This window comes from Gadus chalcogrammus, chromosome 4, assembly GCF_026213295.1.
Source record: "Gadus chalcogrammus isolate NIFS_2021 chromosome 4, NIFS_Gcha_1.0, whole genome shotgun sequence".
NCBI classification, from domain to species: Eukaryota; Metazoa; Chordata; class Actinopteri; order Gadiformes; family Gadidae; genus Gadus; species Gadus chalcogrammus.
Window position 1 is genome coordinate 10,934,139 of NC_079415.1, and position 27,512 is coordinate 10,961,650.

The 27,512-nt window shown below is 48.2% G+C and overlaps 1 protein-coding gene across 1 annotated transcript in view; it reads right to left on the bottom strand.

The window, feature by feature from the left end:
* LOC130381148 (matrix metalloproteinase-17-like) overlaps positions 1–27,512 on the bottom strand; it is a 61,486-nt gene that overhangs the window by 15,546 nt on the left and 18,428 nt on the right. Inside the window, exons 2-5 of the mRNA XM_056588606.1 lie at positions 20,145–20,277; positions 19,552–19,687; positions 8,283–8,569; positions 177–353 (exon numbers count right to left, since the gene is read on the bottom strand). Coding sequence (XP_056444581.1) covers positions 177–353; positions 8,283–8,569; positions 19,552–19,687; positions 20,145–20,277 — 733 coding nt within the window. The remainder of the gene's footprint in view (positions 1–176; positions 354–8,282; positions 8,570–19,551; positions 19,688–20,144; positions 20,278–27,512) is intronic.

Below are 27,512 nucleotides of genomic sequence, written 5' to 3' on the forward strand. Positions count from 1 at the left end.
CTCTCTCTCTCTCTCTCTCTCTCTCTCTCTCTCTCTCTCTCTCTCTCTCTCTCTCTCTCTCGTTTTTTTACTTGTTACTTTCCTCTATTCATGCATTAACTTTTCTTGGAATCACACACACACACACACACACACACATACACACACACACACACACGCACACACCATTGCCCTACCGTAGAGCTGCCAGACGCGGACCTTGTCTTCGTAGGGCAGCTGGTACTTCAGGGGGTCTCCCACAGGCCCCTGGTAGTACGGCCTCATGATGGACTCCAGGGCCGAGGTGTGGACCAGCCCGATGGCGTGGCCAAACTCATGGACCGCCACCGCAAACAGGTCCATGCCATGGGAGTCTGAGATGGGAGGGAGGGAGAGAGGAGAGGGGGAGGGGAAGGGAGAGAGAGGGAGGGAGAGAGAAAGAAGAAAAGGAGAGAAAAGTGAAATAGGGGTTGAGAGAGGAGAGAGGAGGGAGAGGAGAGAGAAAGAGGGGGAGACAGAAAGGAAAGAGGGAGAGGAGAGAGGGAGGAGAGAGGGAGTGGGAGGAGAGAGGGGAGAGGAGGGAGGGAGGGAGGGAGGGAGGGAGGGAGGGAGGGAGGGAGAGGAGAGAGGGAGAGAGAAAGAGAGGGGGAGAGAGAGGAGAGAGAAAGAGAGCGGGAGAAAAGGGGGAGGAAGAGAGAGAGACAAGCATTCAGCACAATGGAAACTTTTTCAATCAACCACCAGAAACCTGTGTGAATTAATGAGTGAATTCATACTGAAACAAGGACAATAAAGCTTGATTATAACATTCAGCCAATTAAACCGTTTCCCTCGCTCCCATCCATACGCAGATCATTATGGTGGCAGCAACAAGAAATAGATTTTCTTTCAGCGGGCGCAGACCAAAGAAATTCTTTGCAGACAAAACTTATTTCATAATCAATGCGGTTTTGGCTTTGTCACTACCCTTTCCATCAGTTAAGACCAATGAAAAATCTGATTGTCGAACAAAGCCGGCCTTGATTATCCGTCACATTAAACACAAGATTCAAGATTTAAAGGTCTTTATTCGTCACATACAAATCATCATAAAGGATGTGCAGTGAAGTGTTTGTGCGACACACTCTGTAGTTCTGTGCTTAAATATAATAGATATACACACCAGAAAGATGAAGCATTAGGATAATAAGTTTCTGCAAGTATGTTAAGTTATTGCAAGAATTCACACATGCATTGCTTTCATCTACTGAGGCAAGTCAGTAGATGCGCTTTGAGGTCCAAGAAGGGCAGAAAACGAGGTTAGCTATTGGCAAGTGATGTGTGTGATGGTTTTCTCAGCATCATTTTGTTCTTACGACCTCGCCAAAGTTCTCTTCCACAAGTGGACTGCCTTAGATGGATGCTCAGGGGAGAGGGGGCGTTGCGAACGAGCAAAGCACGGTCAAAGGATCGATGTCTTTAGCGGACACAGACTATGAAGAGATAAAGTATGTACTGTCGTGTGAACTGCCATGTACAGCCCACGGCGAATGTCTTCATCCTAAGTAGCTTTATACAAGAACGTTGTCGGTAGCGTGTGTGATGTACTGTTGGCTGAGCCCCAAAGCTGCCAATCAAAGCTTCTGACTGTGAGTACACTTCAAGGCGGTACTTCGTTAGCATTTCATAAAGAAAAAAAACCAAACCTGCATGAATCACACCGTCGGCCTCTTTGAAGCAGGAAACAACAAGCCCATCCAGGAGATGATTTAGACGTCAAACACGAAGTCTAGCATTCGCTGTTTCGAGGTCAGCTAGCTAAGCGTCTTCCTGGAAGTTTGGGCTGGAGCCTTAAGTAGTTGTCAGCCTTTAGCTTGGCCCCTGGCTAGGAAACACTTCTGTGTTTGAGCTCAACGAAGGAGACCGAGGAGAACGTGACTCTAGCCACTGTGATCTACACATGGAAGTCAGGCCAGAGAGACTCCCAGAGGGAAGGGTAGCGAGCACACCTTGCTATTTACAACCTCATAGCAAAGACCAAGCACTCAGGCCTCTCTGGCTCGCAAAACGTCCTGCCTTTGATCAAAGTAACAACCGGGCGAAGACCTTGATGGACGCCAGAGCCAATCATATGGTACATCTGAGAGAGAGACAGACAGACAGACAGACAGACAGACAGACAGACAGACAGACAGACAGACAGACAGACAGACAGACAGACAGACAGACAGACAGACAGACAGACAGACAGACAGACAGACAGACAGACAGACAGACAGACAGACAGACAGACAGACAGACAGACAGACAGACAGACAGACAGACAGACAGACAGACAGACAGAGAGAGAGAGAGAGAGAAAAGCAGGGGACAGTAGTAAATAGATAAAGCAATGGAGAGAGCAAGAAATACGAGTGAAGGAGAGAGCAAGAGAGAGTAGGAGGGAGAGTGAGAGAGATAATGATATATGGAGATAGAATCACAGAGTAATGGCCATAACAACGGGCGGGTATAGTCTGTGGCGTGATTGCGTGTTTAAACCATAGCGAGGCGGCACCTGTCATCACATTGCTGCTTTATCTCGATCCAACCTGTAACTGTTCTGTTTAACGCTGTTACCGGGATACATCCCACACTGGGATCCCCGAAACATAAGAATTCCTCTCTCGCTGCTCACCTGAAGCATCACAACACAAAAAGAACAGCGCGTTGTTTACACAGATGTCAGTGATACGGGACGATTCATTCCTTCTCCATGTTAGCCTGAACACTGTACTGCGTGTTAGTCTTGCGAACACACAGAACCATCGGTGCGTCCCTTGAGGTACACTAGGAAATAGTGTGTAAGAGAGGAGGATCATTCTGTTCTCCGGCGCCTGACGCTGCAGTTTCAGAACAATCTGCCGCTGACATGACACCGCCTCGAGCTGTTAACCTTGGTTCACCCTGCCGCTGAAATATGGAGGATGCATTATACATCTAGGATATCGAGTAGAGAAGGTGCTGGTCCCACTACTGCCTTAGTAATGGTGTCTGCTACAGGGCAGGCTTGTGTGTCTCAAAGAATAAAATCCTTTTTTGTTCTTTGAGTGGGTTTTCTTGGAGCAAGCAAGAATTTCTTGCCCGAAACACAAAATGGTGTTCAGGGTGTAATACTGGGACACATTCACTCAAAAGAAAGGTAAGGTGATCTGTGTGGAATGCAAACTGAGGATGGAATGTGATTTGATCATTCATGATTTGATTCATGCAGAAGCGACAAAAAGCTGAATGTTAGCCCATTAAAGGCTTATATATCATTACATAATATTACATTATTGCCACTGACACGAATAAGCGTGCCTGTGTCAACAATTGTCACCAGATATGCCAATGTTTAAATGAGCAAACAAGGGCAGAAAGTTCTTTGGCATTTCATGAGAATTTTCAAGTTTTTTCAAGCGCTTCTATTTTAATGCTTTATCTGGACAAAACCTCAGAATCATTCCTTAGATTTATTTCTGGATAATTTTGGCATCTGATCAGCTTGATCCGGCGTATCGCTTACTAATTGGGGGTCGGAAACGCCATACTGTGCGCTTGTGGGGGAGTATAAACACAGGCAGCTCTGCAAAGATCTGCGTCGCTGAGTCGCGACCTGGATCTTGTCAGAAGTGCTGCACGCACAGCTGCACTTTAATCCAGTGGTGGACGCTTTGGCTGTCAAGCGGACAGCAGGGGAGGAACTGCTTGGCTCAATGGCTCTGTTTGAGTAGAACAGTGTGTGTGTGTGTGTGTGTGTGTGTGTGTGTGTGTGTGTGTGTGTGTGTGTGTGTGTGTGTGTGTGTGTGTGTGTGTGTGTGTGTGTGTGTGGGGGGGGGGGGGTTATGTGTGTGTGTGTTCTTTGTTATGAAAAACACACACACACACATGGCCCGAGTTATAACATAGTTATATATAGCTGTTCCTCTGCCTGTGTGTTTGATTAGGACGGGGAAGGTGGATTGCCCCCCCAGTAATTACTGAGATACGAAGTGGTTTGATAAGGGCATCCGTCTTAAGACCACTACGCAACTCCTGCTGAAACCCAACCAATCAGCGATCGCTGACCGAACACATTCCATGCATTCTCGGGAGATGCTTCTGTGTTTTTTAATTTGCCAAAACAGCAACGTGTGGATTTGGTTCCTCCGTGGCCACCGTGGTAGGTCACGCAGCGTGGCTGAGGGCAGGACAAGACGCGGATAATGATGTGTGTGTGTGGCAGACGGAACAGGACCAGAGATATCCTCCCTCCTCCTCCTGTCCCCTCTGCCTCTGCGATTCTCTCTGATGGACTCTTTTAGAGGCGCGAAACTGGCAAGAGAAACAGATTTTACAGGATGATATACCTCCCATCTCTGACCCAACTCAAAATTTCCAGTCCGTTAATTAAATAGCAAGTAAAGTGCAACCACTATCAGAAATGTGTGCCATTCTATAAAAAGACAATGACAAACATTAAAAAAAGGTGCTGAAGGAACAATTTAAGAGCTATGATTTGAGTGTGAGACAATTTAGATTCACTTCGGACCAACCCGAGCATCACATCTCTGATTGGTTTGAGGAATCCATCTTGCCTGTCAATCAAAGGCCCGCAAAATGCACTTCTCAATGGCGGGGAAACATGTCCATCTTGCTTTTTCTTGTTATTATCTGTTCCTTTTCTCAGAACTCTCGAATGTTACTTACAGCGTGAAATCTGAAAAAACACTTTAAGTCATTATAAATTTGTTTTATCTTTCCTATCTTGCGAGCACACAGGAAGTCTCGTTAAATCAGAAGTATGGCTGCCAAACGAGAGGATAATGTCACGAGGAGGAATACACTCTGAAGACATCCAGAGGTCCCTCTCCAGCCATGTCTCGGAGTGACCCCCGACCCCCCCCCACTACATCCCACTGGTCCTCACACCATCTCCGCTCATTTATCTCCCCTTAGCAAAGGCCCTCGCCGCTCCATCTGCTGTGCTATTCAGACACACACACACACACACACACACACACACACACACGCACACACACACACACACACACACACAAAAACACAAGCACGCATGCATAGACACACGCCCAAACACACACACACACACACACACACACACACACACACACACACACACACACACACACACACACACACACACACACACACACACACACACACACACACACACACACACACACACACATAGGCACGCATGCACACACGCATGCATAGACAAACGCACACACACACACGGGCAGGCCCACACACAAACCCACACACACAGTTCTCCATCTCCCCTGTCCGGCCGGTTGGTGTGTGAGTGTGTGTGTGTGTATGTGTGCGTGTGGTGTGTATGGTGTGTGTGTGTGTGGTGTCTTTGTTGTGTGTGTGTGTGTGTGTGGGGGGTCTAAGTGGAGCAGACTGGCTGTCCTGTAGCATATGCTCCACAGCCCTGACAGGAGGAGGGGGGGGGGGGGGGGGCGTTGCTGGCCCAGACACTGGCTCACCAGCTGGGGTAGACAGGCTGGCCAGGAGCCCCACTGATGCACACAACACACACACACACACACACACACACACACACACACACACACACACACACACACACACACACACACACACACACACACACACACACACACACACACACACACACACACACACACACACACACACACCCCCATGTACACACACAGGCTCATGCGTACATATTCACATAGGGACACACACACACACACACCCCCATGTACACACACAGGCTCATGCGTACATATTCACATAGGGACACACACACACACACACATGCTCACAGGCACATATGAAAGCACGCACACACAAACACATGCAGACAGTAGCGCACACGCGCACCACACACACACACACACACACACACACACACACACACACACACACACACACACACACACACACACACACACACACACGTATGCGCACTACACAGCATTTGCGCACACCACACACGCAGACACACACACACAGATAAAAAAAACACCTGCACTTGCATACACCAACAGACTTTCCCACTAGACCCAAACCCAGGGTAATTACTAGTGTTCAAATAGTGTGTCCACGCGCTCGTATGTGTGTGTGCCCCTGGGTGTTCAAAGTTAACCAAAAAAAACCTCCTGTCATTGAACATGAGGGGAGATAAGACAGGAATACGCATTTGAAGTTTCAAAGTAAAGCAAAAAATCCAAATTTACCCCCGAACCGATTGTCAGTTGAGATAGCGATGTCAGAGTGACGCACGCTGACATTTTGTTGATCTTGGTGTGTTCTGTGATGTGAGGTTGATTTTTTTATTATGCGTTGAAGTTGTCGACTTAAAGCCCACGCTCCTTTGGGGAGCAGGGAGTCAGTCTCCAGACTCTTCTGAGGCTTTGACTTTAGCTACCCCTGACACTTGTTATGCTTCAGATTGCTTAGGAAGTCTGTCAGGGGGGATGTTATGGTCAAACCCTCCCTCAAAGACTTCCTCCCTTCCAGGCCCCCCACCACCTCCCCCACTTACCCGCGGACCCTTTTCACGCCATACTCTTGAACATGATTGTTTTTTAACAGAGATGGATAGAGAGATGAACGGCTTAGTGCAGAGAAAGAGGGAAGCAAACCCAGGATGAAGAGGAGGAAGATGACTGGAGAATGAATGATTCATGTCATCAATTGTAGGATTAGAGTGAGACCATCTGTTGGACTCGCACGCACGCAGGCACGCACACGCACACGCACACACACACACACACACACACACACACACACACACACACACACACACACACACACACACACACACACACACACACATCCCAACTCTCTCCCCATCATCTGGGCGACTGGGCATGAGATAAAGTCTCTGTCACTCGCTCCAAGCTCCCTACTCTCTCCTCCCCCCTCTCCCCCCCCGTCTCTCAATTTGAGTTTTTAAGAAGCAAGAACAGAGATGATAGCAGTGTATGTATCCGTGTGCCCATGTGCACGTGAGTATGTGGCAGGACTTGATTCACGTGTCGTGAAGTCTTTAGCATCGTTAAGTCGTTAGCGTCCTTAAGGTTTTTTAGCGAGAACGTCGGGATTGTCCCGGGATAACTTCTGTATGTCTTCCGTTTGTGTGAGAAGAAAACACAGGGCTGGATAGGTTCAAATAAAGATGTTTTGTGGAACACAAAAATGTTTTGTGGAACACTGCATGTTTTTGTTCAACACAAAACATTTAAAGAAACCGGTCTCTTTAAATGTTTGTGAATCATTGAGAATGTGTTTTCTTGCCCCAGAGTTCAAGATCAAAAACAACAATGCCTGGAGCTGCTGAGGAATGAAAGAATATTTTACTTTTATTCAGTAATCGTCACAAATAACCGCAAAAGGCGAAGCGTCAGAACATCACTCAACTTCACCACGTCTACTTTTATGGATGAAATCACAACTGCTCTTGAGTGTAGGAATGTATTCATCCCGGCTCTTTATGTTTTATTTGTTTTGCTCCTATCACCAATGAATGAAACACTGGGGCTCCAGTACATCTTGATTAAAAAGCACTTTGTTGGGATGGAGAGGAATAGAGAAGTTTTATGTATTATGTTTTCAGCAGCAACAAACACAACGCAGGCTCCATCATCCACGCCATGAGTAAAGGACCCTTTATCAAACCCCTTGAAAAATCAACCACACAACATTTCAATTTATTTTTCATCTCCCACGGAATGTGATTGGCGTCGCCGCTCCCACAGTGTGTCACTCGTACGGCCCTGGCATTGCACACACACACACACACACACACACACACACACACACACACACACACACACACACACACACACACACACACACACACTTTTGTGCAGACACAATCAATCACAAGTACACACATACACACCTTGTTTGATAATTCCAAGTGAATGGAATAGTGCGTTTGACATTTTCATGGCAGGAGTCCAAAAATAACATAGATATATTGAACACACTCACACACTATCTTGTTTGTTAATGCAACAATACTTCAATATGGCATTTCGTGATGGAATACAAATGTAGTCCCATTGAACAAACAGACACACATGCATACACACACACACACACACACACACACACAGACACACACACAGATGCACGCACACTACCTTGTTTGTTAATGCAACAATACCTCAATAGGAAATTTCTGGTTGGAATTCAAACGTAGTCCCATTGAACACACACACTCACACACACACACACACACTGCATATTATCCATTACTATCCGAAACAGAGCACTTTAGTCTGTTCTTAATCATTTAGTACATGCCCCCCCCCCCCACTCACCTGGAGCTCTGAAGGTCCAGGCCTCGTCATCGTCGAAGTGCGTGTCCCCGGCCGTGAAGCGGCCCCCGGGGAAGAAGGCGTGGGCCACGGTGCCCCCCGGCCCGTCGAAGGGGTATCCGTCGTCGTGGTCCGCCTTGGTGAAGTCGATCTGGATGTCGGCGTCGCTGCCCGCCACCTCGTGGAAGTTGAGCGGCGTGATGTCGCTCCACACCTTCAGCGCGTAGTACATGAGCGCCCGCACCGTGTCCCGCCCCAGCAGCGCCGACTCCTTGGGGAACGTCCTCACCCTGGGGGGGGGGGGGGGGGGAGGGGGGAGACGCAGCTGGTTAGCTTGTTATTGAGGGAGGGATGTTCGTATGCACGGGCATGGAGGCAGAGACAGGCTCAGGGTGCGTTTGGTCTGATGCGCTGCCTCGTGGTGTTTATAGCCAGCGCTACTCTGGGATTATCGTGTTCCCAGATGGGACTTTATAACCCCGGTCCTAAGGGGTTATAACAACATAAGTTGAGAATAACAGTTATATAACAAAAGAAATACAAATATCAATTGAACTTCAACTGGCATGAGTGGCTCTACAAGGATGGAAAGGTTTGTTGTTCTATTTTCATCTTCCAGGTTCCAATAGAACCCCCACTTTGGAGTTCCACATCGGAGCATTCCTTGAATGAGGACGCACAGACCCAAGGATGATTTACACCATGGGAGATGAGACACACAGACAGTAGCCTAGTGTTTTCCAACCTTTTTTTATCCTATGTACCTTCAAAGCCCATATGGCTCAAGGTATGCCTTCATCGACAACACACCAGGTTCTCAGGTTCTGCTTTTAACTTATATTATAGTATTCAGGCAGTGGTACGGAACCACTTCCTGAATACTGGTTGAGATAGACAGCTGGGGAAGCTACTTTTACTATGAAATATCTTACTTTCCCTCAAATAATGCGCTTGGTTAACTTTCACTGCAGCCTTCACTTTGCTTCAAACTTATTAGAAACTCTCTCCCGGCATGACATCACTGTTTTCCCTGACTGACAAGTGTCTCCGGAATAAAAGTCCTCCACCCACGGCTCAATTGAGCTTCTCCATTTTTCTTTGTTCTCTGAATTAATTAAGACTTGGTGGGAAACTTTAAGGATAACCACATTTTGAAGCATCATAATGCAGTGGAAAAGTCAAGCGGAACCAGATAAAGGCAGGCAATGTAGTGAAGGTTGCGCATATTGTGTATAAGTGTTCATATTGTGTATAAGTATTTTTCGGGGCCAAGGACTAAGAGCAGGAATACCGTAGAGGACAAAAGGATAAACGGGGCGCCAAAGCATTCAGACGCCAGAGCGAGGAAACAGTTGAGCAGATTTCCATTTTATGCAACAATGTTGACGCTAATTGCAGTGCAGATGGCGCATTCTTCCTCGTGCGCTGTTTCCTCGCGATTGAACCTTGGAGTTAAAGACATGATGATTGCTTATATTATGCCTCGTGTGCGGGCGATGTGCCAGAGTAAACACAGACAGAGACAAATAGACAGAGGGATCAATTTCATGGGGCAAAAAGGGGAAACGTTGACAATAATAACAATGACAATTTAATAAGAATGCATTAAAAACTCTCTGTAAAACCGTAGCTTTAACATGTGTATCGTGATAATGATGACATCAACAAGAGAGAGCTAGTCATGCCGGAGCTTCAGGGCACTGATGGCAGTCGGGATAAATATACATTTTGAAGGATGCACTGAGGGTATTCCAGGTAAGGCACAACATTAAACCAAGTGACTCCTGATATACTCCCAACCTGCACCCCCTCACACTCTCAGTCTCTCCATAGCTTTGAAAAAACTCAGACACACGCCCCAGCCAGACCGGGTCGGTCACTGGCCTATCCTCAGCGACCAAATCCCTTGCGGTCTGAATGCAAGGTAAGCAAGGAGGAGCCGGAGGTAAACACTGAAAAATCAATAACAGCACCGGCAGAATGTAGGAGGTGACAGGAGCTGTACAATTATGATGTTCAGCAAGGGGGGGGGGGGGGGGGGGGGGGGGACATGAGAGGTTCAATCGTGGAGAAGTGTTTAATGAGTCCAAACGACAGATAGGTTGACAAGAATGAGTGGAGCGGCCGACTCATGCATGATAATTCGATATCGTGGTTGCATACCCCACCCCCCCCCCCCCCCACACCCTTGCATCTTTGCCTTCAGTCGATCAACTTTTCCATTTCATGGCCAGGTGCACACGACCTGCCGTCAAAGGCACAATAGCCAGGGAATACCATCTAAATCCCCCTGGACAATCAGCAGCCAAGGCTTATTTGACAACAAACAATGTGTCCTGACTCTTCCATCACACCATCACACATACACATGTATGCAAGCGCACACACCAACATTTGTGTTTTGGTCAAGGCTGGGCCACCGCACTCTTGTGTGTCTGTGTATATGTGTGTTTGTGTGTGTGTCTGTGTGTCTGTGTGTCTGTGTATCTTTGTGTCTTTGTGTGTGTGTGTGTGTGTGTGTGTGTGTGTGTGTGTGTCTTTGTGTGTGTGTGTTTGTGTGTGTGTCTGTGTGTCTGTGTGTCTTTGTGTGTTTGTGCGTCTTTGTGTGTGTGTGTGTGTGTGTGTGTGTGTGTGTGTGTTAGTCTGGCTGCCCCTCTCTCTCTATATATCTCTGTCTTACTCTGACTTATTCTCTTTTTTTTCGGCGTCTCTCCCTCTTTCACGCACTGTCTCGGAATCATTGAAATGTTTTTCAAACACTTTCGCTTTTGTTTCAAGAATGACTGTCAGTAGACTAGTGAAGAGACAACAGAATGCATGAAAAAACTATCCGTAGATTTTAAACGAGAAATTGATGGTGTGGAGACGCAGCCCTAGGGCTTAAACCCTGCAAGCTTCTCACACCAGAACAACACAGCCAGCTCTTTTTATTCTGGATTCGTCTTTTGTGTCTCATTATTCCTCTCATTATATTGTTCAGCACGTGCGCATACACACACAGGCAGACACACACACACACACACTCAGCAATCAATGAGACCAGATGTATTACTAGACTGAAGATTACCGGATGTGTATCACCATCTATGCATGGTACTATTATTAGAGAGAGAGAGAGAGAGAGAGAGAGAGAGAGAGAGAGAGAGAGAGAGAGAGAGAGAGAGAGAGAGAGAGAGAGAGAGAGAGAGAGAGAGAGAGAGAGAGAGAGAGAGACAGACAGACAGACAGACAGAAAAAAAGAAGCAGCGAGAGAGACAGACAGATGGACAGAACTGAGGAAGTGGATCAAAAAGTGAAATCAAATAATATGTAAAAAAGAGCAACACTACCCATGTTATGAAAATAGTTTTGCTCAATAGGTGAGTAGAAACTCACAATTTCATTGTTCCTCGCTTGAAGCCTCCTCACACAGAGGAAACAGTCATTAAAACTCTGTTCCCCAGCGGGTCTCTTAAAGAGGGCTTTGTTCTTAGAGCCAAGCATTTAAATGTCGACATAGGTTAAAGATGTGTGTTTGCAAATGTTTTGTTCTGTCAGTGTGTGTGTGTGTGTGTGATTGTGAGTGTCTGTGTGTGTCTGTATGTGTCTGTGTGTGTGCGTGTTTTGTTATGTGTGTGTGTGTGTGTGTGTGTGTGTGTGTGTGTGTGTGTGTGTGTGTGTGTGTGTGTGTGTGTGTGTGTGTATGTGTGTGTGTGTGTGTGTGTGTTTACGTGTGTGTGTGTGTGTGTGTGTGTGCATGTGTGTGTGCGTGTCTGTTTTGTTATGTGTGTGTGTGTGTGTGTGTGTGTGTGTGTGTGTGTGTGTGTGTGTGTGTGTGTGTGTGTGTGTGTGTGTGTGTGTGTGTTTACGTGTGTGTGTGTGTGTGTGTGTGTGCATGTGTGTGTGCGTGTCTGTTTTGTTATGTGTGTGTGTGTGTGTGTGTGTGTGTGTGTGTGTGAGTGTGAGTGTTATGTTCTGTGTATATGTGTGTTTGTGTGTATTTGTCTTGGTGGAAGTGCTTTTTAGCGAGGGCGTTGATTGGATGAGAACATTGGAATTTAGTGATTGTGAATAAGTAATGAATGGTTCTGTCTCATTCTGTTTAATTTACATTCTAATCGAAAATGAACACATATGATGAGGGTTCTGTAGCCTGTGAAAAAATTATATAAATAGTTATAAAATAAATTGGGGAATTGAAACTAAACCGAAGCCATTGTCTCAACTGCAAATTTTGCAGCACAAAAAGACAGTTAAAAAGATTCTTAGAATGGATGCGATAAACAGACAATAAAAAAATTCTTGAATCCTTCTTGGACCGGTCTGCGCCAGTGTGTTATTTATTTGCTCTTTACAATTGAAAAGAAGTTCACAATTGTTCCCCAAATGGTAGCAGCTGTTGAAATGAACGTGATCGTGCCAAACCAAAAAACCAAAAGTTACTTTACTTTCCAAACAAAGAAGAGATTCATTTTTACAGCATCACGATACCAAATAAACCAACGCTTAAAGTCTCCCTTCACTTACCTCCATGTGTCATCACATGGTTAATTAGCCATGACAGGACATTGTAGGATCGGTCCCTTTGTGATATCACATGGGGGCATGGAAGGAGGTGACTGTACCATCTGGGGGGGGGGCGGGGGGGGTTGGATCGGATCTGACAGTCCTTCATCTGAGTGGGCACTCCCAGATGTGATGTCACAAATGGTTTGATTTGAAATTGCTTTTGCAATGGCTAATTAACATGACATCTGGTGGTGAATTATGGGTCCTTTAAACTCCTCCACCTCTTTAACTGCCAATCCTGAGCCTCTCTCACCGTGTTTGTGTGTGTGTGTGTGTGTGTGTGCGTCTCACTGTGTATTTAGTTGGGCTACATGCAGAGTGGCCCATTCCATCTCAGTGAGGTCAGTAGTCTCTCTCCATGGCTCTCCCTCTCTCGCTCTCCTTTGCCTCTCAGAGTAGCCCAATCTATCTTAGTGGAGTCTCTCTCTCTCTCTCTCTCTCTCTCTCCCCCTCCCTCCCTCTCTCTCTCTCTCTCTCTCTCTCTCTCTCTCTCTCTCTCTCTCTATTTCTCTCTCTATTTCTCTCTCCCCCACTCTCTTTCTCTCTCTTTCACTCTCTCTTTTTATCCCTGTGGCTCTGTCTCTTTCCCTCTCTACCTTTTTTAAACAAACAATCATTCAGCTCCTAAATGTCGTTAGCCTCAGACTGAGAGCTGCCATGAACGGCTTCTGCTTTCCCACCCCATTTAACCCAGTCAGGTGAGACTCACAGTGTCTCCTCCTCCTTCATTCGATGGATGATTACTTGCAATCTGCCAGGGGCACGTGCACAAGCATACGCACGCACACGCACACACACACACACACACACACACACACACACACACACACACACACACACACACACACACACACACACACACACACACACACGCACACACACACACACGCACACACACACACACACACACACACACACACACACGCACACACACACACACACACACAATTACCTCAACTTTAAATTAGACAATTATCATCAATCAATCTCTGCCAGCTCTCGGACTAATCATTCAGACACAGGGAAAAAAAACAAAGAAAGAAAGACGGAAAGAAAGAAAGTAAGGAAGAAGAGGTGACAGACCAGGAAAGGAGGGAATTAAAGAACACAAGAGAATGGAATGGCGGAGAAGTGAGAGAGGACAGAGGAGAGCCGTAGACACCCATAAACCCCCATCACTGGCCTGATCAGGAACAGGCATTGACCGGATTCGCCCTTCCACACATAGCACACAGCAATTGATCACCCGTGTCAAACGCATTCGCTCCTACTGGAGGATCTCCGTTTGGTTCAGAAGAGGGGTCGGGCCATGGTAGAGAGTGCGGGAGGCAGCACGCAAAAGCTTGTCCAAGATGGCGCGCGAGACTACGGACTCATCCATAATGATAGACGAGAAATAGAGATTACATGGTTTTCTTTTTATTATTTGCGGTTTTAGTGAGGTTTGTAACCTGAGTAATGTTATTTGTTAATGTACTGTCCGTGTCGTTTCGAAGATATGTCAAGTTGGTGGCCTGTGAAAACGTCACAAAACCAACTGTTTTTAACATGTGATTTATGCATGTTTTTACCCCAATTCCTTAACAGTGACTTGGAGGTATATAGAGGTTGGTGCCCGTCTTAATGGTTCACTCAATTCGCTGGGTGCAGGCCGAGTGTCAGGGGAGGAGAGATTGGAGTGGATGATTTTACAGTCAGCCGTATAGAGCCAAGTAAAGCCCACTTCAAGCCTGTTTAAGATGAACCACAGAGAGGGGGGGAGAGGAGACACACACACACAGACACAGAGGGGGTGAGAGGGGAAGACAGAGGGAGAGAGAGAGAGGGAGAGAGAGAGAGAGAGAGAGAGAGAGGGGGAAACAGAGGGAGAGAGAGAGAGAGAGAGGGAGAGAGAGAGAGAGAGAGGGGGAAACAGAGGGAGAGAGAGAGCAAGAGAGGGAAAGAGAGAGAGCAAAAGAAGGGAAGGGAGCATGACAGAGGGAGAGTGAGAGCAAGAGAAGGGGAGAGAGCAAGACAGAGGGAGGAAGAGAGGGATTCAACGCAAGCAAGAGAGGGGGAGAGAAAGCGAGAGAGCGAGCTTCTTAACTCCCTCTACTTTGTCTTGTTTCATTCATTTCCACATGATAAGTCTGTGTGCGTGCATGAATGCATGCATGCTCGTGCGCGCGTGTGCGAGTGTGTGCGTGCGAAAAAGATGCCAGCGTGCTCTCCCTCCATGGACACACTAAGTACACACTGTGGGGATCGGTAATTAATCAATAGAGAGCTTGGAGAGCGAGACAGAGCGAGACGGAGCGCTTAATATTTTATTTCTACTAAATGGCATGTGAAGTACTTTTTGGCAACCAAGTCTTCCAACCAACACCTTCTTAAAAGCCCTACAGGCCCACTCATCATCACTCTGTCCACCAAACTCAACCAGGTCAGATGTGAACTCAGAAGCATTCCATGGAACAAACCCAAACAACTGTTTGGATTTGTTCCATGTTTTAGTGTGGTTTTGAATGCGTGTGCTTGTGAGTGTGCACATATGTGTGTGTGTGTGTGTGTGTGTGTGTGTGTGTGTGTGTGTGTGTGTGTGTGTGTGTGTGTGTGTGTGTGTGTGTGTGTGTGTGTGTGTGTGTGTGTGCGTGCGCGGCACATGCGTGTGTGTGGGTGTGTTTGTGCGTGCGTGCGTGTGTGCGTGTGTGTCTGTGTGTCTGTGTGTGTGTGTGTGTGTGTGTGTGTGTGTGTGTGCGTGTGTGACTGTGTGTGGGAATGTGTGCGTTTTGAGGATCTATGGATGAGCGTTATAAAGGGAGTAGGTGAGGGAGACATTGAGAGAAGGTGACAAAGATTGATGATAGGAATAACTGTAGTGAATTGAATGAAGTGCATTGTGCGTGTGCGTGTGCGTGTGCGTGTGTGTGTGTGTGTGTGTGTGTGTGTGTGTGTGTGTGTGTGTGTGTTTGTGTGTGTGCGTGAAAACTATGTAGCTAGGTGTGCTGCATGCAGAGTAACCCACTCCATCTTAGTGGAGACAGTAGTTCCTCGCCCCTTTTTCCTCCTCCCACTGTTACTCTATAAATATAACTCCCTGTCAAAAACGTATGCACCAATTCATTGATTCGGGCAAAATAACTTTTGCTCAACATCAAAAACAGCTAAAAAGGTTTTATCCTTTTATGGTTTTTAAACTTATTTTTTAATGACCTACTGCTAAAATAAACATGTGTTTTATCTTTTGCTTTGAAGGATACATACATTTAGTTTCATACCACTTAAGATTCTCGTCTAAGTTTCCATGGATACCGAAGCATGGATACCGAAGCATCTATCAGAACGCGGGAGCTCTGACAACACAGCAGAGCTCGAGCCCCGTCAAGTTGATGAAGGGTAAATAGATGCTTTGGTCGTCGCAAGGATCCGAAGGAGAGGTGGAGGGAGAGGTGGAAGAAGAGGTGGAGGGAGAGGATGGGGTGGAGGGAGAGGTGGAGGGAGAAGAGGAGGTGGAGGGAGAGGAGGAGGTGGAGAGAGAGGAGGAGGTGGAGGGAGAGGTGGAGGGAGAGGAGGAGGGAGAGGTGGAGGTAGAGAGGAGGGAGAGGTGGAGGGAGAGGTGGAGGTAGAGAGGAGGGAGAGGTGGAGGGAGAGGTGGAGGGAGCAGTCCGCGGAGCGCTTCTTCTTGATAATGTTGAAAAACTACGGCTAACTTGCCGACCATGCTTTGATGCCCAGTCAATACAATACACCACCCTACACATGCAACAAAATAAGTGCCTGAAATACCAAATGAAGTAGGCGCAAAGTACAAAAAAATACTAAAAGGTCTCTCCGACAGCATGGAGGGATTGATTGTGAAGAGAATATTAATGTTTTACCACAATATCAAACCGCACATTTCCACTGCAACAAACATCCCTAAAAAGGCGAGATGCATGATGTATGGGTCCAGCGTAGCCCAGTCCACTGGGCAGCCTGCTCCAGGCTTATCTAACCGTTATGCATCTGTGATGACACATTCTCATTTGTGATGACACTATCGGGTCGGTTTTGAAATTGCTCATATAAAAACTAACTGGCAAAGGTCCTTTAAATGAGGGACGGGGTGAAAACAGAGATTCATATGAGAAGAGTTAAACCACCATAATACTAAATCGTAAATATCGGATCGCAATACTTACAGAATCAAAATGCATCGTGTTTAGGCAGTGAAAAGCCCTCCTATATCGTATTGTGAGGTCGCTACTTTAAATACAGTATGACTGACACTACTGTCGCTCCGTGTTTCCTAACATAATCAGAGAGACCCCTGATGTTTTGTCAATACAGACGGACAGACGTGCCGTCGTGTATGGAGCCTGCTGTTGAGAACACAGAGGGGAGTTGAGCCAGGGCACAGAGCACTGACAGGAAGGGAGAAGGTGAGTGGCATGCACATATGAGAGAGACAGAGAGAAAAATAGAGCGAGTAGAGAGAGCGAGAGAGTGAGAGATAGAAAGAGAGAGTAGGAGACAGAGGGAGAGAGTAGGAGAGAGTAGGAGAGAGTGAAGGCAGAGAGAGAAAGTGAGAGAGGGAGAGAGAGAGAGAGAGAGAGAGAGAGACAGAGCCAGAGAGAGATTAAAGAGTAAAGACAATGGAGTGAATATGCATGCACCCATGTCTAAAATTGGTGTTTCAAGCTGAACGACACAACATCAAAGGCCCAAGGCTACTTTAACCACACACACACACACACACACACACACACACACACACACACACACACACACACACACACACACACACACACACACACACACACACACACACACACACACACACACACACACACACACACACACACACACACACACACACAGGTTGGAAATGGAGAACTACCACTACTTCCAAAAATTAGGGTTTGGGTGTCTGGATGGATTTCAAATTATGAATATAAAGAGAAAGGTGAATACATTTAAAAGAACTGACCTTGGGTGTTTTGAAAGGCGCCTCTAAATTAAATGTATTATTATTATTATTTATTTATACAAAGCAAATGTGTCTGTGGGGGGGGGGGGGGGGGGTTGGCTGCTACCTAAAAGGCCTGGCAGAGCTGTTGGTTTCCCCATCGACTAACTGACTGGCTTGGTACTCTGCCTTTCACTCTGTCGCAAAGACGGATGTCGGTCTCAGGAAATAATCACTCTGACGACGATGGGGACAACTTGAAATGCCCCGGTCGACGCTAGCTAGTCCACGTGCACGTTTCCATGACGACACTGCAATCTAACAGGCTCCAGCATCCCGACTGGAAGCGGGAATCTCGATTGCGACGCACACACGATTCCTCTTCTGTGACATGACAATCTGGCAGCTCCCGTGCCCAATATTTCATCTTTGACACTGTAATGGGGCTCATGTACACAACGCATCGCCCGTCGCACTGTTTTACGACTTCGGAATACTCAGCCGCTGACGGGCTTTATCTCATGTCCCATCGCTTCTCAGGGAGGAACGATGGAAACGGCTGCCTCCTATTGGTTCATTCCTAGATTCAATCATTGTATTGTGAAGTATGGATATTCTGCACTTTCTGACCGCAGGAACTTTCTCATAATTCTCAAAGGCCGGTCGGAGGAGCAAAGCGATTTTAGTGCGTCTGTAGTCTAGGCCCTCTGAACCATCGACCACCTCAACTCAAGGTCGGTACTCTCCTGTTACAACAGGTGACGTAACGGTACAGCGATTGGTCATAATTCACCCATTTGCGCAGCTCGCTTCGTGCTCGGTCATGAACATGAAACTCACGACACATAATCACACACCCAGCTCAACGCGTTCTCTATATCATATCAAAACGATGAGGCTGTGGCCCATCACTCCTACTAGGAACAGAGTCTTCCCACTCAGCGGCCTTCAGGCTCCACACTCGCCACATTGAGATGCCACCTGCTGCCCATCCACTCCAGCTCTTTTCCATGACCCCTCCAAGTCTGCCAATTTGGAACTCGATTTGCTGCACCGTCTCTCCAGTGACGTGATGGCTACACACAGAGAGGAGAACCCAGACATCCATGTAGCACAGAGCTCCTGTGACTAGACACCACCCACAGCCACAGAATCTCTTAACGAACAGACAAGGAGATGTGGTTCACGGTTTCCACTAGGGCTGGATCAGGACATGATGAGATGGTGTGTGTTTTAATGAGGAGAGCTGTTACCTTTCTGAAGGGAACCCATTCCTCGCTTGGTTGAATCTAGGGCTGATGTTTAGAAAGGTCAGAGGACTGTTGAATTATAGCACGCTTATTCTTAGATGCGCTTGGTACAGATATTAAATCCATCATGCTTTTGGACGTTATCTACTTTTTTTCCTTCTCTGTTTATTTGTGTGTGTCATAATTCAGACGATTGCCGGAGATTTTAGAATCACTTTAACCATCTGTCCTCATTCTATCATTACCATATCTTTATATGGGGTTGAATAGCGATAACAGTTATGTTGGTATTGGGCCATGCCTCTCTGTACTGTGTGATACTATATCATGTAACTATACTACATGCTATACGCTGCTAGGTACGTTTTATAGGGAGTGCGCCAGGATTCTCTGTCCGGCCCCACCACTGTGGGGCCGGACAACGCCCCCACAGTGGTATAATGAGCACATACCACAGCCTGGCGTGATCTATTGCTTAAATATATTATACTCTAGTATTTCAGTACTATATTACAGTATATATAGTGCAGTATTGTAGTATTCTGACCTCCAGGACAGGTGTCTCTTGGTCCATTTGTTGGGGGGCGTGAGGCTGCGTCTCCGACGGCCCGTTGTCTCCTCTGGCTCTGACACATCTGGTAGAGAACATCTGGGAGTCTGCATGAGGCCCAGCGTGGCCTGGTCTGGAACCCAGGAGAACACAGTAGAGTAGGAATAGAGTACAGTACAGTGGTAGGATAGAGTAGTACAGGAGTAGAGTAGGGTACATTGGTAGAGTATGGTAGAGTTCAGTAGTAGAGTAAAACATGATTGAATACAGTAGCATAGTACAGTGGAAGCATAGAACATAATATAATAGATTATAGCAATAGAGTATAGTAATAGTGGAATATAATAAAATAGAGTATAGTAGTAGAGTGAAGTACCATAGTACAATAACCTTTCCCTATGAATATTTATTTCATCAGCGGAAACAGGGTGATTGGCAGATGGCTACTATTAGTCATTATTCAATTACTTTCATGAAGATTATAATGAATCGAGACTCATCATCTTCTTAATTTTAAGTTAAGTACCCAAGCCTATTATGAAGACCCCCCCCCCCCCCCACACACACACAGACACACACACACACCCTACCTAAGACTCCGGTCTCCGTCAACCCTCCGAACTTTTGCATGGCCTTGATGGCCGTGCTCAAGGCCTCCTTGGTCTGCAGCTGGCCAGTAACAGGGTCCGGGGGCGGGAGGTAGCCGAACTTACTCAGCCAATCCTGGAGGAGAACACAGTAAACATGGCTAAGCGTCAGTCAATCGTGGTGGAGTACAGAGTTATCACTCGTTGAAGGCTGGTAGAGAGACTCAGAGATTGCAGCGGCTAGCGCAACGCATTTTTTCCGATGTCGAACTTCCTTTGAGGGCATACACGCCAGTCCCCGGAACAAGAATCCCAAAGACAAGAAGAATCCCAAAGACAAGAAGAAGGCATATAGTGAAGTTCTTTTTCTAACTTCGCTCGGTGTTTCACTATGGGAATCGCCTAGGCGTGACCTACTACTGGAAGCTCCAATTGCACCACGTCTGTCGTTGACAGACAGGTCGGACTGTGACACAGGGTCCCGCCCCCTGCACTTATACAGTCGACCCGCCCTCCTCAAATCATTCTCGCTTTCTTCCCGTGAGAAAGCTACTCAAGCTCCCTCAGCTTATCTAGGTTAGCTTTAAACTGCTTAACAGTTCACAGACGGGCCGTCAAGGATTCCGTCGTCGAACGCAGTCGTAGGCTTTTAACCTGGTTCGGCTGAGTAATAACTTCGTAAGAAGCTATCTGTTACTACACCCGCTGGGCAGTGTCCGCATAACGGCGAGCTGCTTCTCCGGTTACCCTGTATTTGTTTACAGGTGTCACTGGTTTACGGTGTAGTTTATCGGCTAACGCGTCAAGGCGAGCTTACCGCGGCACAGTACACATTAGCTTGTTGGCTGAGCCAAAACACCCGGAGTATAACGAACGCATCACGGCGAGTGAACTCTGCGGTATGCCTTCGCCCGCCACCCCCGCCAAAGGGTCGGAGCCGAAGGCTAGGGAGGCTGTATCCCGCCTGTGCCCCGCGTCATGTGGGGCCTCCATATCAGGCCGGGACCCCCACCCCATGTGCATAGCGTGCATGGGCATTAAACACGCTCAAGCTTCGCTAGCGGACCCGCATTCATGCGCTCACTGCACATCGATGCCGGAGAAAATTCTGGAAAGGAGGCTAAGGGTGACGGTGGCTAACAACCAGGATCCCTGCCTGGCGGGTGCCCCCGCTATAGCCACAACGAGCACCCATCAGTCCCACGCGACAACGAGCTGGACGGACATGATGGAGGCGGCATCCCCGCTCGTGCCCCCGCTATTCGATGATTTACTTCTCGAGGCGGAACCGGGCACTGAGGACGCAGAGGGCGACGACGACGCCAACTTTGACCTCCTCGACATGGACGGAATTGAGGAGGAGGAGGACGACTCCACTTTTCCGGTCCAACTGTCCAGACCCCCTAGCGCCTCTGACGCTGTACAACCGGTAGACGGTAACCTGTACGAGGTGTGCAAACGGGCCGCTGCAAAACTAGGCATTCAATGGCCTGCAGCCCCGGATGCTGAAGGTGCAGAGAGAGACCTATACGACGGCAAGAGGCTCCCACCAGCCCAGCCGCCTTCTAAGCAGCTCTTACCAGCAGTTCCCATCTGCATGAAGGAAATGAGCCGCTACTGGTCCAGCCCATTTAAGAGCAAGCTTCCCACCAAGGGCTGCTCAAAGCTGGAGATCCACGGGATGGGTGAGCTGGGGCTGGCCGAACCCCCAGCTGTGGAGCCTTCAGTGGCTTACCACCTCCACCCAAACCGTCGCTCTCTCTCCGCCTCTTCAGGCATCTCCCTGCCTGGTAAGATGGACCGCCTCACCGCTTCCACTTACCAGAGGATGTATAGATATGCAGCGCAGTCGGTATGCTCGCTCAATGCCATGACACTACTGTCTGCATATCAGGCTGAAATCCTAGAGGAAATGGGTCGCCAGCTAGACTCTGGGTCACCCAACCCTGCCCTCTGGGATGAAATTTGCAACGTCAATGACCTGGTCCTACGCTCCTCACGGGGCGCAGTTCAGGGCTGTGGCCGAGTCATGGGACTCGCAGTCTCGGGTGAGAGAGCATTATGGCTCAGTCTCTCCGGACTGAGTGACGCGCAGAAAGCCGAGGTCATGGATGCTGCATATGACCCAACCAAGGGTCTGTTTGGTCCAGCGCTGGAAAAGATGAGAGAGACCAGCACTCTCAGGAAACAGGAAGGAGAGGCCTTCGATCTCTGCCTTCCCCGAAAACAGGCTCCCCGCCCACCCCAGCCAGCGAGGTCAGGCTTTGCGGCCGCCGCGGCGGCAGCAAGGGGAAGACAAGGGGGAACCAGGCCTCAGAAAGCCTACAGACCAGCCCAAGCAGCTGGCCCACAGGCCGACCAACAGCCTAGGTCAGAGAACCCAAGGCCATGGGGCAAACACTCCTTCGCTGCTGCGGCAGCCAGGAACCGCTCTCCCCACCCCGGGATATGGGAAGAAGAAGCGTGCGACCTAGCGATCCCAGCTTCTCTCTCTCCCCCTCCCATGAAGAAAAGAAAGCTTGGGGGGGTAGAACAAAGCCCAGAGGGTTCAAGTTCTCCAGGGGCCCTTTCTCAGTCTCTCTCGCCTCACGTTCAGGGCGAACTGAGACAGGGGCAACGATTGACACAGTGCCACCAAGCATTTTCCCAGTGTCACAAGTTATTTTCCCTCGTTTTAAAGGTGAACACAATAAACCCTGCATTTTCGCAACCAGGCCCAGAGCCAAGGGTGAAATGCACAAAACAAAACAAAATAAAACAATATCTTGGTCCCTACATTCCCATGGGGGGAGCTCACGCTTCTCCTGTGAGGGCAGACCTCTCCCCTTACGTCCCGAGGGTGACGTCGTTGGGGCGCGATCACATGAGCCCGCTCGCTGCGCGAGTGGAACAGTGGCGCGCATGCGCAGTTCACCCGTGGATCCTGTCTACGGTTTCCCAGGGTTACAGACTGCAGTTTGCTATGAAACCACCCAGATTCAACGGCGTGTTGGTTTCTATGGCCAGTGTGGATTCGGCACGAATCCTAGAGGACGAAATATCGTCCCTGCTTCGAAAACAAGCGATCAGGGCTGTCCCGAACGAGCAAGCCCAACAGGGTTTTTACTCCCGTTATTTTCTCATTCCGAAGAGAGGGAGCTCGTCCCTTCGCCCCATATTAGATCTCCGTGTGTTAAACAGACACCTGCGCAAATACACGTTCAGGATGTTAACACACAAGTGCTCTGTCGTTCAATCCGTCCAGGGGATTGGTTTGTAACGATCGATCTGTCAGACGCATATTTTCACATTGCCATCTATCCCGCACACCGGAAATTTCTCCGGTTCGCTTTTCAGAACAGGGCTTACGAATACCAAGTGGTCCCGTTCGGACTATCGTTGGCCCCGAGAGTGTTCAGCAGGTGTGTGGAGGCAGCACTGTCACCGCTAAGAAACAGCGGCATCAGAATATTCTCTTATCTGGACGATTATCTGATATGTTCCAGTTCACGCGAACAGGCACTCAGAGATTCTACTACGGTGGTAAATCATCTGAGGACTCTGGGATTCAGCATAAATTGGGAAAAGAGCCGTGTGGACCCCGCACAATGTGCGGAATATTTGGGTCTCCACATAGACTCTCTCTTTTATCGCGTCACACTATCAGAGAGGAGACTAACGTCTCTCACGCAGTGTCTCTCCTTCTTCAGGCGGGGAGAGACCGTATCGTTCAGGTTATGCCTACGCCTGCTTGGCCTTATGGCTTCGGTGATATCAGTAGTGCATTTGGGTCTTCTGATGATGAGAGATTTTCAGCGCTGGGTCGCAGCACTACGTCTGTGCTCCCGTCGCCACCTGAATCGCAAGTTGAAAGTAACACCAGCGTGTGTTACCGCTCTCCGCCCGTGGTCGGTGCGCACGGTTCTGACAGCGGGCGTCCCGCTGGGGGCGGTGTCGTCCAGGGTAACCATGACAACGGACGCGTCCTTGTCAGGGTGGGGTGCGACAATGATGGGCAGAGCAGTGAACGGCACCTGGAGTCGCGATCTAGCTCAGGCTCACATAAACCTCCTAGAACTTTGGGCAGTGTTCCTTGCTCTAAAACACTTCCTGCAATTTATCCACGGCCGCCATGTCTTGGTAAAGACAGACAATTCCACTGTAGTGGCATACGTCAACCGGCAGGGCGGCACTCGCTCACTGAAACTACACGAGTTAGCTCGAGAAATTATCTTGTGGAGCAGCACCAGACTCCTGTCCCTTTGGGCGACGCATGTACCGGGGGTCCTGAACAGGGGAGCAGATCTTATGTCCAGAGGAAACCCCCTGTACGGGGAGTGGACTCTTCATCCACAGGTTGTGGGACAAATATGGCGAAGATACGGCTTGGCAGCCGTAGATCTCTTCGCCTCGCTGGAAAACACTCAGTGCCCGTTGTTTTTCTCCCTGTCAGACGTAAGGGCTCCCCTAGGGGTAGATGCGCTGGCCCATCCGTGGCCAAACGTGCTGCTATATGCCTTCCCCCCTCTCAGCCTGATCTCCCCCACCCTAGCCAGGGTGAGAGAAGTCTGTCGCTAATCCTGATAGCGCCGCGGTGGCCATCCAAACATTGGGTGGCGGAAATAGTGCAACTCCTGGCGGGCGACCCATGGCCCCTTCCCCTGCGCAGGGATCTCCTCTCCCAAGCGGGCGGGGAGATTTACCATCCGCACCCGGACCGCGTAGCGCTCTGGGCTTGGCCTGTGAGAGGTGGAACTTGAATGCGGGTTGTTGACACCGTTGTTGACACCATTCAGAATGCAAGGGCCCTTTCCACTCGCCGGCTCTACAGTGGCAAGTGGCGGGTTTTTTGAGGACTGGTGCGACTCGAGTCACGCCATTCCATATCAGTGTTCCGTGGTGGACCTACTGTGTTTCCTACAGGGATTATTGGAAAAGGGTAAGGCCTTTTCCACGATTAAAGTGTACTTGGCGGCCATCTCAGCTTGTCATGTTGGCTTTGGAGATAAGCCTGCAGGGCAGCATCCCTTGGATCTCCAAGGTCTGTCTGCGGCCCAATCCGGCTTTTGTGCCTAAGGTGGTTGAGTCGACCTATAGGTGTCTCACGGTGGAACTGTCGGCGTTTCATCCGCCTCCGTTCTCCTCTGCGGAGGAGCAGAGACTTAATACATTATGCCCGGTACGGGCCCTATATGTGAGTCGGTCAGCTGCTTTTCGGAAATGGGATCAGCTGTTCGTGTCCTGGGCCACTCCCCATAGAGGCAAGCCTTTGTCCCGCCAGAGGCTATCCCACTGGATTGTGGAGGCTATATCTCTTGCTTATGAAAGTAGGGGCTCCATGGCTTGAGGGCCCACTCCACAAGGGGTATGGCTACTTCATGGGCCTTATTCAGGGGAGTGTCGGTGCATGACATTTGTGCTGCGGCGAGCTGGGCTACGCCTCACACCTTTGTTAGGTTTTATAGGCTGGATGTCTCAGGGCCTTCTGTTTCTCAAGCCGTGCTGGAGACGATCTCACCAGACTCAAAGTGATGTTTGCTGCCTGGCTGAATTTGCATAGCTTCGGGAGACATATGCAATACGGGAGTGGTCTATATCTCCCATAGTGAAACACCGAGCGAAGTTAGAAAAAGAACTTTAGGTTACTTAACGTAACCCTGGTTCTTTGATAACAGAGTGAGGTGTTTCACCAACAAGTCCCTCCTTGCATTTACACGGAAAGAAACCGGTATAGAATGATTTGAGGAGGGCGGGTCGACTGTATAAGTGCAGGGGGCGGGACCCTGTGTCACAGTCCGACCTGTCTGTCAACGACAGACGTGGTGCAATTGGAGCTTCCAGTAGTAGGTCACGCCTAGGCGATTCCCATAGTGAAACACCTCACTCTGTTATCAAAGAACCAGGGTTACGTTAAGTAACCTAAAGTTTCTTGAGGAAGAATTCAACAAAAAAATATTAAAACATGTAAACTAAACAGATATCTTCCTATAATCCCTCCTCTCATGTAACCGAAACACATATTCCTCTATAGTCCCTCCTCATGCAACTGAAACATATCCCTCTATAGTCCCTCCTCTCATGTAACTGAAACAGATATCCCTCTATAGTCACTCCTCTGGTGTAACTGAAACAGATATCCCTCTATAGTCCCTCCTCTCATGTAACTGAAACAGATATCCCTCTATAGTCCCTCCTCTCATGTAACTGAAACAGATATCCCTCTATAGTCCCTCCTCTCATGTAACTGAAACAGATATCCCTCTATAGTCCCTCCTCTCATGTAACTGAAACAGATATCCCTCTATAGTCCCTCCTCTGGTGTAACTGAAACAGATATCCCTCTATAGTCCCTCCTCTGGTGTAACTGAAACAGATATCCCTCTATAGTCCCTCCTCTCTTGTAACTGAAACAGATATTGCTCCCCCTGAGTTTCTCAGAAGTAACACACCAATGACACACTGTTCAAGGCGTTCCCAATTGGAAGGCTTATTACATTCCATGGGATCCCAGTGTTCCCAGCGTTGGACACTGGAGGACACCTGCTGTCCCTGCTGTCCGGTGGGACTCCCCTGAAGGTCGCCTCTGGCTTTCCCCAACAGAGGTGTAAAGCAGGGTTCATGGCCCACGGTGTTCTTGGTGTATTATATATATATTATGTAAATTTCTTGAAATGTCAAATACAAATAATAATTATTTTTAATTGGCTCGTGGCTATGAGATAATGAAGATGGAATGGGGTTATAATTCATCACTCTTTTGCTGTTTCTATTGCTGGTTCTATTTCTCATTCTCTCTCTTGTATGTGATTTTGTGTGTATATGCACCCTTTAATGTGTGTGTGTGCGTGTATAAATATATATATATATATATATGTGTCACATCGTAATCCTAAACCTTGGTGTCGATGTAATCCAGCCACAGTCCGGCTTGAAAGGAAAGCAGCTCGGAACTCTTAAAACTATTGAGAGTGTGAATGGGAGGGTGCGAGACAGACCGACACACACACACTCACAACATTTTCATGAAGGGTTAAACATTTTCATGTTAGCGCTTCTGTTATTTAGTTTGGTTCTCCTTTACTTGGGGAAAGTACATGTCCATGTTGCACGCTAATAAAGGCCATTTAAAAATGAACAAAGGGAGAAAGTGTGTGTGTGTGAGTTTGTGTGTGTTCCAGTTCCCTCCTTACTATTCCCAGACCCTAGACTCACTTCCTGTCAGCTGTATTTCCATCACAACCTGATTTCCCAAAGGTCAAAGTTCAGAGCAGGTCACCCCCTCTCTCATCCGGACTTTCCACAACACTGCAATCCAGTCACACACACACACACACACACAAGCCCACACACACACACACATGCCCACGCACACACACACACACACGCCCACAC